The 12,253-nt window shown below is 41.3% G+C and overlaps 1 protein-coding gene, 1 long non-coding RNA gene and 1 other non-coding gene across 7 annotated transcripts in view; 2 read left to right on the top strand and 1 right to left on the bottom strand.

Annotated features, from left to right (window-relative positions):
- chd3 (chromodomain helicase DNA binding protein 3) overlaps positions 1-11,050 on the bottom strand; it is a 57,299-nt gene extending 46,249 nt beyond the window's left edge. For 2 of the 5 annotated variants that reach the window (XM_046063805.1, XM_046063804.1), the window contains exons 1-4: positions 4,372-4,646; positions 1,709-1,836; positions 1,438-1,626; positions 1,228-1,355 (exon numbers count right to left, since the gene is read on the bottom strand). In XM_046063805.1, coding sequence (XP_045919761.1) covers positions 1,228-1,355; positions 1,438-1,626; positions 1,709-1,836; positions 4,372-4,534 — 608 coding nt within the window. In that variant the 5' untranslated portion in view covers positions 4,535-4,646. Of the gene's footprint in view, positions 1-1,227; positions 1,356-1,437; positions 1,627-1,708; positions 1,837-4,371; positions 4,647-5,414; positions 5,602-6,814; positions 7,065-8,636; positions 8,722-10,665; positions 10,759-10,880 lie in introns of those variants that run through there. The other 3 variants (XM_046063806.1, XM_046063807.1, XM_046063808.1) reach the window with 3 other exon arrangements.
- LOC123979774 lies at positions 3,265-7,151 on the top strand. The gene is made up of 3 exons (XR_006827329.1): positions 3,265-3,354; positions 6,608-6,717; positions 6,855-7,151. It is a non-coding gene; the product is annotated as an uncharacterized LOC123979774 (long non-coding RNA).
- trnan-guu lies at positions 10,326-10,399 on the top strand. The gene has a single exon. It is a non-coding gene; the product is annotated as a tRNA-Asn (tRNA).
- Positions 11,051-12,253: the final 1,203 nt, after the last annotated feature.

The raw sequence follows: 12,253 nt of genomic DNA, 5'->3' as shown, positions 1-12,253 counted from the left end.
TTGACACTACAGCTCAGTCTGACAGTGGAGTAGAAACAGTCATATAACTTCCCAACGTATACATGGAGCAGACGTTATTCATTACTTCATGTTATCAGAGACGATGCAGGTATGAGTCAGCCACAGAGGCCGACGCTCAGGCTGCCACTGACACCCTGACAGCACTGCTGCCTGAAAAGCACAACTAGCTGCCATGATAAAGACACAGCTGCCAGAGGAAGACAGAGGGAGGTAATTGTACTTGTGCGCTTGTTTTTAACCCACGCCACATGGATCTGCGGTCATATGCTGCTGGTAGTTTCACCATGGACAGTTTTTATTGAATGGTGCTGCCAGCGCAGAGGGAGTCTGGTCCGTGTGACAAGGAGAGGCTCGAAACTTTACACAAAAAATAGCCATTATAATTGTTTTTCTGTGTACTGTAACAGTACATATGCACTATTGTATTCTTACTTAAAATGTATAGAAACAGGTTCACTTGTATATAGATGTTGTATTTTGTTGTTAATAGTTTCTTTTTAAATCTATTTATACATGCATCTAATTTTTCACATACTTGTATGTCCATAACAGTTCTATGTTTATGTTTAACTATCTTTGTTCAGCTTTGTTGTCCTGTGTCTTGTTTTTAGCTATATGTCTTCCTGTACATTGAGAGCAACTGAAAACCAGAGTCAAATGTCCTCGTATAAAGCTGTTTATGATGCATTCAACAGGCAGAGCTTTAAAGTAGAACCGTGAATGAGCTGCCTCTCCAAACTGGGGTTGTCTTGTGAGTTGGTATTGACATTAATCTTACACCCAATGCACAGAAGAACATGTAGGAACCGTGGAGAAGGTTGTCTCATATGTCATTATGGACAGTTCTGTGGGACTACAGCGATTTCAACAGAGAGACTAATGTTTGCAGCTCAGTGACTTAGTCCTTTTCTGAGCGACAGCATGTTTCTCAATCAAATTATGAAAACTGTGAAAACCAGATAATGTGTGACATTTAAACTCCACATCCTGTTATCTAAAAAGTGGCACTTAAACACAAACATGCTCTTTTGAAAGTAAGAACGGGATGTGAGATTAAATACAACATTGCTTTAACTCCATCACCTTGCAAACAGCACTTGCTGCAAAACGCAACAACACTGTATATGTATGTGATGTTTGGAATTTCTTGATTTTCCCAACAGCCGCAGCCAGCAGTCCACATCAACACCGTGCGAAATATTGTACCTCATAAACTGGCTGAAGGCTTTGTAGTTGGTGAGTTCCCTGTAGTCCTCCTCTGTGAAGGTATGATCAACATCCTCCAGACCCCACTCCTTTGCCAGCTGTGCCGACGTCTTCTGCTCTATTGGTTGCTGGGGAGAAAGCACCAATCAGAACCGAAAGATAATGGATCAAAAAAGCGAGGATTTGTCTAAAATGACTTTGGTGCTTTACCTTTGTTGTTTCCTCCTGACTGCTGTCTCGGTCCCCGTCGTCTTTTTTCTTCTTCTTGGTTTTCTTCTCCTTCCTTTCTTTATGTTTCTTCTTTTTCTTTTTCTCTCCTGATCCATAGTCGCTGGCTAAGCTGTCTGAGTTCTCACCGTAGTCTCTTTCTCTTTCTGAGTCTCTCTCTAAATCGCTGTCCTGGAGAGGAAAAAATAACGATATGTGACGTAGTCAGGAAAGTAAAAGGAAAATCCAAAGCACGACAGCTTAACAAACTTACAATCTTCTTGCGTTTTTTTGCTTTGACGGGTTTCCCCTCTTTGTCTTTCTTCTTTGTGTCCTTCTTTTTCTTCGGCCGCCCTTTCTTCCTGCACGGGACCTCTCTGTCTGATATCTCTGCCTCTTCATCTACGAGGAAAAGCAGAGGAGAAACTGAAGAGTGAAACAACGACAGCTATCAGAATCAGATGAACAATAATCTCCTCAAACGCTTCCCAACACCCGGCTAATCCCCACTGAACAAAAGCTGCATGATGGTGGCTTCAGCAACCTCTGACCTTTTCTGAAATGTAACACATGCTAAATTAGATACAGTTTGTCAGAAGGGCTGTAAGTAGATTTGACAGCTGGTGTTGGTGTTTTCATAGCACAGGGATAATTGGTTTATGGTGATGTAAAAGTGTGACCGGCACCTTTGTAAACAAACTTTCGCTGGTGTTTTTATTTTGGGTTATAAAACATCTATAAGTCCCCACGGATAAAAACAGAATTGAAACGTCTGACGTTATATTTTTAAAAACTTTTGACTTAAGGGAATACAGACTCTTGAAAACCTCCCTCTTATATTTTGAGACTCTCAGCCACAGTGCATCTAAAATACATGACTGGATCTCGGCTTTCAGGGACCAAATGATGTCAACATATCATCAGGCCATTTATTCCCCATGGTAACTGTGCAATATCACAACCACAGGGGAAGCAATTTAACCTGCAATCTGACCTGGCTTGGAGTAGAAAAAGGAGAAACGCATAAAGACAGAGAAACAGCAGCAGCCTCAGCTTCAAAAGGCAAAACGCAGCAAAGCATTAAAGCAGAACCAAAATATGGGCTGCGGTCTCCCCCGTGAAACCAGCCCGTTTGACAGGCTACATTTTGTCGGATTTTATTGTCTGACTGCCTTTGTTGGTGAGCGCTCCCATCAGCAGCAGCAACAGCCCCCCCCCCCGAACAGCGAACCCCGCTTCCCGTGCATCCTTGTAGCGCGCAGCCGCCGAAGACACGCCGTGGGCGGCGGCAGCACACACGCAGGGCTCGGTGATTCGGAGGCCGCCAGCGGGACGGTGCGGTCAACTGGAACGACTTCCTCTCCGCTGTACAGTTCCCACACCGGGACCCCGACCTCCGCTGCTAGAGGTCGTGGGGGGGTTAAGTCCTTATCGACAAGCCTGACACTAATGTATCTGTCTGGCACGGTATGGCGGCTTGTCTGGAGTCGAGCTAATTAGGTCTAAAGACAATGCCTCCTGTAGGCTAATATTCATATAGAAAATTACACTTGTGTCCCCTTTACCTGGAGCAATCTCATATTTTCTCCCTTGACAGATATGCACTGTGACCTTTAAGTTTTTCTCTAACACATCTGCATTGCATTCAAACTAATTTATTACTAGTTATTACAGCCTATTCCTTTCATGAATAAACTGCAACCTCAAGGCTGCTGCACTGCCATTTTTTGACTTCTACTGTTGCAGTGTGGTTAACCAACCACCACTTTCTGCAACCTTTACTTTCACTGCAACCCCACGCAGCTCCACTGTCACAGAGACTTCCAGAATGTCATGTGCATTCAGTCAATCATCATTTTGACAAGATCAATAGGCCTACTGGATATTGCTGCTGAGAGGAGCAACTCCTGCAGCGAAAAAGTAAAAACACAATCTACTCTGTTGCGTGACAATACTTGAATACAGATTTAATATAGATGTTATTCAGCTAATTGGTATGCTAAGCTACCAGGGGCAGCTAAACAGTCACACCTTTCTGGCCTGTGAGTGAGCTGCACGCAGCAGCTGTGTCCTATTTTGACCCGTCAGGGAGACAATGGTGTAGGGGGGCAAGTTTGCACCACGGTTTGACAATATCGCCCAGCTTTCATGTGTGCACAGCAAAAAACCCGCATCACCTCCTCCTGAGATGGGAATCAGATATATAGCCTCCGGCCAGGAGGAGTCCATGTTTTTGCCAGCCTTTCTTATCGTGAGCTTTCTTTACCCTTCAGGGCGACATTATCACCCTGCAGACCGAGCTCATTTACATGGCATGCGTGTCTAGGAGCTGTCAGAGCGGATTTAAGGGACAAACAAGCAGCAAGTTTTGATGGTGGAGAAAGTGAGCTTGCTACGAAAAGCAGCTGCGGCAAGTTAGTTTAAACTTTGTTTGGATGAGCTGGAGGTGGAGGGGAAGCAGAGTGGGAGAACATGAGCACATAACCCACAACAACAACAGCAACAACACAGAGACACATCTGGTCGGCGGTGTGTTTTTATTTTATCGTTTTGTTGCAAGCTGGAGAGGAGTTGTGTTTGTTTTCAAAGCGCGCTCTCTTGTCTTTTTTTACAGCCAGCTGCAAGTATGGCACCTACAGCAACATATCGGTGCACGCACAGGGGGATATATAGCGGTTTTAGGTGGTGAAACATGTGCCTCTTTATTTAAAAAAAATCTGGACAAGTATGTTTCTATTTTGTATGCGCGCGCACGAATCCTCGCTGGTCTCTACTGTACCGTACTGGACCTGGGGAAGCACAAATCTGGGACGCAAACGGCGCCTTTCGGCTTACTTCCCACATGCCCTTTCTCCCAAATTTCACTCCTATATGAAGTTTTTTTGTTATTTCGTGCGCGCGCTCCCGACTTTGTCCGCCAGTTTTTCTTTACTGTACCTGGCGCGGCTGGTGTTGCAGTTTCCCGAAGCGCCGCCGGCGAGTTTATGTCGCTTGCGTTCTCGTCTAGGTCTCCGTCGTCGTCTTCTTCATCAAAATCTCCTCCCTCGGAATTAACCACCATGCCCTCGTCTTCCTCACAGGACCGGAGAGGAGAGGACATTATATCCCTGTCATTGGATCCGTCCTTGTATTCAAAAAAGCGTATTCTTGCCCGAATGTATGATATTTATTTAATATTCAAATCGGCACAGAAAAAAGTGGGGGGCGTTTTGAAATATTTTACACTAGGCAGAGCAACAAAGATGGCCGCCCTCTTATATTTATTTTTTAACAACCCCCCCAATAAGAAAAAATCCCCTTACATAAAAAATGGCTGACTATATTATTTCAGAACGCACCCCCCTCCTCCTTTCTCTATCTCTCCCCGGCTCGCTTTCTCCCTCTGCGCGCCCCCTCCCTCCTTAAAACGTACACATTGTTACAAGAAAAAAGGGGTGTGTGACTGCATGTAAGTTACATTGTTACTTGTTTGTTTTTTTTCTGTCTGCCCCCCCAACCCTCCTCTCTCTCCTCTCTCTCTCTCCAAGTCCGGATCAGTCACGAACCCGACTCACTCGCCTGGTGTCACTGTCACTTGCAAGATCACACGCAACAAACTCTCGCTTTCTGCATTGCAGAGCCCGACACAAATCTATCAAATATGGCCACCTTATATTCTCCCGAGCCCCCACCGTTGTATAAAAAAGTATTTTGGAGCAGCAGCAGGGTTGCGTGCGTGTGCGTGTGTGTGTGTGTGTGTGTGTGTGAGCTGGGGAGGGATTGAGAGAGGGGGGTTGGGAAAATCTGCCGCAGCCATGCCCAGACTTACATCAGATTGTATTGCTTAAAAATTAACTACTTGTGGTGGGGATGAAAACAATTCAGAATATGCAAACTAGATCCCCCCCTTTACAAACCACCATATTAAACAGCTCAGAGCGCACAATCCATCTCTAATGCAGAGGTTTAAAACAAACACTAGGTATTTTGAGAACACTTACTGTAAAAATCAGAGGCAGCAGGCTGTGTCAGCTGGATGGCAGTAAGGCCATGGGAATCTCTCCATCCCATCCAGCCCTCAGTGGCTGCTCAGGGCACTTTTGTTTTGACAAAAGGGATTTTGATTTGCCTTTCACATTCAAATCTCTCGACGAAACAGGGGGTCAGGCGGGAGAAACTGTGGCACAGCTGGAAATAGAATATGAAAAATGATCTGAGCCGGATTGAAACGTCTGCATAGTGATGAGCTTCTGGAGCATTTTACTCAAAAAGAGAGCCGCACGTAATGAAGTGTAGTCTAAGGGTTCATAAGGCCTTGAATTCAATTGCATTTAACTTTGCTTTATTGCATCCATACACTTAAAATTTACGCTGAATTCATTTATTAGTAGTAAGAGACCTTTAATCCCTTGAAACCCATGAATATCCAAGTAACTCTGGTCAAAGGTGAGGATAAGCTGCGGTTCTTTTAAGTAAAGTGCTTTGTTTTGTTAACCCGCTCCTAGCAAACCAACTCATGAACGACTCTTTTGGTTCTGTATTGTTTAAATTTAATATTTTAATATTTATTTAATAAATATGAATCTTTAATTCATCATTTATTAAACATCCCAAAAGCTCTGTTTTAGGTATGCTGATCCTTAAGCTACATTATTTAAGAACCAAGCAAAGCATAGACTAAATTAATGAACAACCAAAAAAACTAATTCATGCTACATATGAAAACCAGAAAGAACAAGAATCTTTAAGTGTGAGTTGAGAGAGCAACAACCTAACTCGAATCTCTTTAAGAGTCGTTCAAAAAGAACCATTTGTTTGTGAATCTGTCATCACTGACTGTGAGATGCAGTTGAAACCTCAGGGAACAAAGCTGGATCCACATAAGCACATATCTGGACATGTCACAGTAGGAAAAGCACAAATAATGCTAATAATAAATCTTAAAATGAATGAACTATGGGTGCATTTCATTAACCTGCTTCAGTTTCAGGATCCTGGTTTTTGCCTGCTGCACGTTCTGTGTCTTAATATTTAACATATTAATGCAGTTTTTTAGTGCTTTTACAAGATGGCACTACATTTTCAGTATTTAACTAAGACTAAACCAAAACTTAAATCTACAATTAACTAAACTGCTTTCTCATTAAATTTGTAGTTATTTAACAAATGTGCAAATTTGTAATTGTGCTGTGAGTGCGAGTGTCATCACTTTCATGGGAAGGCATGGTGACAGAAGGTGGGAATCTGGATCTGACGGCCGGGCCTGCCTCACTGCCACAACACAGCGTGAAGCATCCTTGTTAGGTTTTTATCCCCTCTCCATTCTGTCTGCGTGCGCTGCTCTGTAAGAGCGGCTTTAACACCAATAACTGGATATTGTGCAAACAAGAATTTCAATTACGCCTCGTCTGCTGTACACACTCCTCTCTCTGCTGCAACAGGTGCCTGAACTGCTCCTGCTCGGCTTCCCCCGTGCCCACAATTGAGGAAGAGAGGAATCTGTTAGTGCCTGATCCAACGAGCCACATCTGCCAAGAGAGACAGTGCAAAGCAAGACAGTTGGTGTCTTACCAGACTGGGCGGTTCTATATGCCCTCACCCACAGCTCCCTTGTGTGTCTGCCATGACTCTGCATGTGTTTGACTATGCATCTGCAAAAAAAAAAGGAAAAAAGGTGAAACTAGCCAGGGTTGTCTCATATGCCAGAGGCCCTGACACACTGCACTACTGTGCAGAGACTCTCCCCCCCCCCCCCCCCCCCCCCCCCCCCCCCCCCCCCCGTATCCGTTTGGCAGGCAGACATGTCGAGGATGAGAGGGAAAAGCGCCTCCCCTGGGTGCTGCGCTTTAGCTAACCCAGATTTTATGCAGTGTGACACACAGAGGATGGAAGACCCCGGCTACTGGGCTCCATTCAGAGCTGAGCTGTCTGAGCTGAGGCGACACGGAGAGAACACAATGATTAAAGAACATGAATGCAGTGCAGAAAACCTTAGCTTCACACATCCCAATAAAGTGTTTTAAGTGAAAGTGTGACACTTTTTTGCATGAGCCAGGTAATATGGTCAAATTATGGGTCTCTTGCCCTTTGAGACTCCATCAGTATTTGAGTTTGCTCAATCCATATACAGTACAGAGTTTAGAGTGCAAAGAGAGACAGTGGCCATCTATCAAAGCCCAGAGGACACTCAGCTTCAGTCTTAAGTGACAACATTGTTTTAGGTAATCTGTTTAGGTAATTTTAGGTAATCACACATTTCTGAATACAGACGTACATTCCCCTAAGAGTGCACACTCAGGTGTCAACATAAATTATGTGGAGTTAAAGAGATGACTTTTCCAAACACCAAACACTATTTGTGAGGAAGTTAAAATGCACACTTTGCAATTGTATGATCAAAATGTCTTTAAAGCATTAGTATGGTGAGGATATTATAACTTTTCATGAACTGTTTCTTCTGGTACCAAGTGGGTAATATAAGTAGTGGTAATAAGCTGTTTATTTGGTCTGTAGAATTTGTTTTATGTTGTTGTGATGTGTTGTTTCTTCTGTACTGTTTAGTTGGGAGGATTTCCACTGTTTTCTCTAATTGTGAAATAATTTAGGACCCTAATAATAAATACATTTCGATTTTAATATGTAGTGTAGAGTAAAGGTATAGTAATTGCACCCCTCGCTGCATTGTCGGATGCCAAATCATTTTCCACACCTGCAGTGAGAAATTAAGCGGCCACCTGATCTGTCTTATTTATTTAGTTTGCACATTAAGTGCTAAAATATGGAGAGTGCTTTAATACAGTAGTTCCCAACCTGAGAGTCGGGACACCCACTAAGTAACCCTAACCGCCCCACTGAGCGTCCCAAGATAAATCTACAGGGTCGTGAGATGATTAATAGAATAAGAAAACAGTAATATGTACATTTTAGTAGACATTTCCTCTATTTATTTTTTGACCTGCAGATTACTCAATACTTTAACCTCTTTAGGCTTAATCATAATTAAAGCAATGGGAAAATACTTTGGTCAACTGGTCACTAAAAGCAGACATATACCTGTGACAAGGGTTCACAAGTAGACAACAGGCTTCGTAATAAGGGGTCAAGAGCCAAAAAAGGTTGCCTGCTTTAATGACAAAAAAAAGAGCAAACTTACGTTCTTTTGCATGCTTAGTGAGAGTCAGCAAAACAAAACAAAAAGATTCAATTCAGCATATACCACTCACCTCCAGCTGCAACATTGTGACGTCAAGGTATTAATTCACATCACACAGCAGTCTCCCCTCGTAACCATTAATCCCTCCTCAGAGCCTGAGGAAACAAGATGTTAAAGACACATGGGTAAATCACAAGTATTGCTAAAAACATATTCAATGAGTGACTCCTTTGACCATTCAACACTCACAAACCAACGGCTCAGATGACCTCAGAGTTGTTAGAAGAGCGCCACATTAAAATTCAATCGCCTGTTTCACTTCATCATCTTTACATTCTTAAGACACGTGTTAACAGCATAACACTTGTACTATATATTATTATATATATTATATATATATTGGTCATTATTTGTCTGTTAAACTAATTGAGGATCCATTACAGGTCATAGCAGGTGGAGTTAAAGACAAAGACACACTTAAACTACAGATACATTGTAGTTTGCAATAATTCATTTTATTGTTTACTGCATATTTTACTGCACATTTAAAATGGCATGTGTAGCCCTGTGCATCAAAAGCCACAGCAAAGAGTCTCTAACATGTGCAATCATTTATCTTCTGGCATCATGATGAGCAGCATCACTTCTAGCAACACAAAATTGCTCTATATTATTCTCTCAGCTAACACAAGGTTGTGAACAAACCCTTTAATTTTTTACAGTGACATTTGCATGCACACACCTATACACTGCAGATTAATTACTTATTAAGCAACTCAAAATAACAAAACACGTAGCAATTAGGGTTGGGCCGATAGATGATGCCATCGTCCATGAATGATGAAAAAAAAAAATCTATATTTTTCACATAATACCGCCGTGTAAAAGCAGGTTTTAATCACCACGAACATTATTAACATAAATTATAAATATGCTTCGCACTTTCCTCGGAATTCTCTTCTCCCCACACCCAGACACACAAGAGGCCTAAACGCTCTGGCTCGCCCCAGCTCTCTCTGTCCCGTAACCTTACACTAAACATAAACATTAAACAGTTTCTTTCTTCTGGTCATTATGCCTGCTCCAATGCCCAGCCCGATTTCTGGAAGTAAATATTAACTGCAGGTGGGCGGGTACTGAAGACTGTAAAGGCCGGTGGCAGGAGGGTTTTGTCCTTAAGTAACCAGGTAACATCATGTAAATGAGTAAACTAGAAACTAGGAGCAAAAGTATGAGTGTGACAGCTGTGTGGCAAAATTAATACAACCCATCATGTCCAGCAGTATGTCCTTATATCCAAAATAAACAACTGAAACTGACACTGAAATAATAAATGTAGTTTCTACAAGTCAGTTTCCACGTTTTCCACATACCAGTAAAATAAATATATCATTCAGGAATATGTGTTAGCAACATTATGACCCTAATACACTAAGAATAAGACAGTTTTGGATATAAGAATACACTTGTGTAAGTTAGATGCATTGATAATATTCTAGCATCTTGAGAATAATTCAGGATATAATTAATGACAAGTGCTATTTAATGCAATGTAAACTCAGCATCTTATACAGTCTGTGGTATTATAGTAACTCTCTAAACAAAAAGGAACAGATAAAAAACAAAGGCATTTACCTAACACTTTAATCTCCAAGTGCTGGAAATTACAGCAGCACAGAAAAAAGACCAGAAAGCAAGACCTCCGGAAATAATGTGGGAGTGGCTTAAAACGAGAGGCCACACCTCTTCTAGGAACCCCGTCTCTGTGGCGCAATCGGTTAGCGCGTTCGGCTGTTAACCGAAAGGTTGGTGGTTCGAGCCCACCCAGGGACGCAGATTATTTATTTATTTATTTGTTTAAATTTGATGACTTCATTAATAAGTAACATAGGGGTTAGAGATACCAGCAGTAATAGTAACTGGAGACAACGTGAGTAGCAGTATGTTCTTGTTAAATTTAAAATAACAATTGACACTTAATGTTAACGTTACACACCATTTATCTTCTACAACTCTAAATAAATGGTAACTTACTATAAATGGTTAATGTTAAGGTAACTTAAGTCAGCATAACGTTAGCTACCGCTACTTTAACCTACCTTGTTGAGGAAGCTGTGTTTTCTCTGAGGAGATTTGGTGAAAGTTTTCGTGTGTAAGAAGTCAGCTAGCTATGTCTTCTACAGTTAAGTTACCTGGTAGGAGAGAGAAGGAGGTAACGTTAGCCGACGTTTCTGCAGTTTCGTTTAGTCAAATAAACAAACTGGTTTACCGTTTACATTATGAACTAACCTTACATGTAATAACGTTAACTTACCTTACGCGTTAATATTACTATGAGTGAAAACAGCCACGTGGACCCAAATCACTCTGAATGGAAACAGGCAAACGTCTTCACAGTAATTAAAGTAACATTGTACCAGTGCTACCGGAGACGTCTGACCAGTAACAAACGCTAATCATACAGCTACAGTAGCGTTACATGAGCATGTGTTTATGTGCAGCACTGTCACAGTGTGTTGTTCAATGCATGTTCACATTGAGTGTTGTGGGTTTGCTTACATTACCTACTGCTTTACTGTAAATACTAAGTTACTTTGCTAAAGACATACATTCAAAGTACCAAGCCAAGGTAAGAATGATAACTGTTAATGGTTGCAGATATATCCATATCATTACTGTAGGCTATCTGAATGCAACAACACATGTTGTCAGTGTAGTTTGTTTAACTAACAGTATTATATATTACTGTACTCATATGTATGCACTTGTTCAGCACACCATGTTTTAGCTGGTAGAATAAATAGTTATATATTAGTTAATATTGCAATAGTGTTGTATTTGGTTTTATGTCCAGTGCTTTAAGAGCTTGTTTAAAAAGTTTACAAAGGGGCTGTATTGTTGTTGTACAGGTCTGTGGCCAGTAGGTGGTAGAACAAGACAGATGTGATAATATCATAGAGTGCATGCACATCGTAGCTGCACTCCTACTTAAGTAACTATAAATATATTTGAAATTTATTAAACTTTGTTGGATTGTCCTTGAGATATTAAAATCAGAAATCCTAAAAAAAAATGTTGACAACTTCTACCTTTTCTCCTTTACTAACCTCTCAAGATTAGGATTGTTTACTTTTTTAATTCAGAAAAGAACATAGCAACAGTCATGGACAAATGTAAAGACAGGCATGAGTGAAATAGCTGGAAAATTATTTTCTACAAACAATAAATCTACAAACACTTAATGTGTAAAACATGTTTAGTCTTAAACCTCACTGTTGTCCAATTCCAGGCCTGGCCAGGGCCGGGATTGGCTCTTGTCAGAGTTGTTCAGATCCTTCCGCTTGCCCATTTTTCATCAGAATCAGAAGGAGCTTTATTGCCAAGTAGTGTTTTACACATATGAGGAATTTGCTGTGGTGATAAGGTGCTACACGTAGACAAACATACAGTCAACATAAATAAATAAATGTGGAAATATATAAATATGGAATTGAAGAACAACATTGCAGATATATACATGTGCATTATTCTGTGTCTGTGCCGTGCAGTAACGTAGTAACGTAATGGAAGAGAATATTGTGTACATATAAATATATAAACTGACAACATAAAAATATACAACAACAAAGATCAACAATCAACAACAAATATGTGCGACTTGCCAGGTCTGAGCCCGACACGAGATGA

Source organism: Micropterus dolomieu, linkage group LG12, assembly GCF_021292245.1.
Source record: "Micropterus dolomieu isolate WLL.071019.BEF.003 ecotype Adirondacks linkage group LG12, ASM2129224v1, whole genome shotgun sequence".
NCBI classification, from domain to species: Eukaryota; Metazoa; Chordata; class Actinopteri; order Centrarchiformes; family Centrarchidae; genus Micropterus; species Micropterus dolomieu.
Note: the sequence above shows the minus strand (reverse complement) of the source record. Positions and strands in the feature narration are given on the sequence as shown.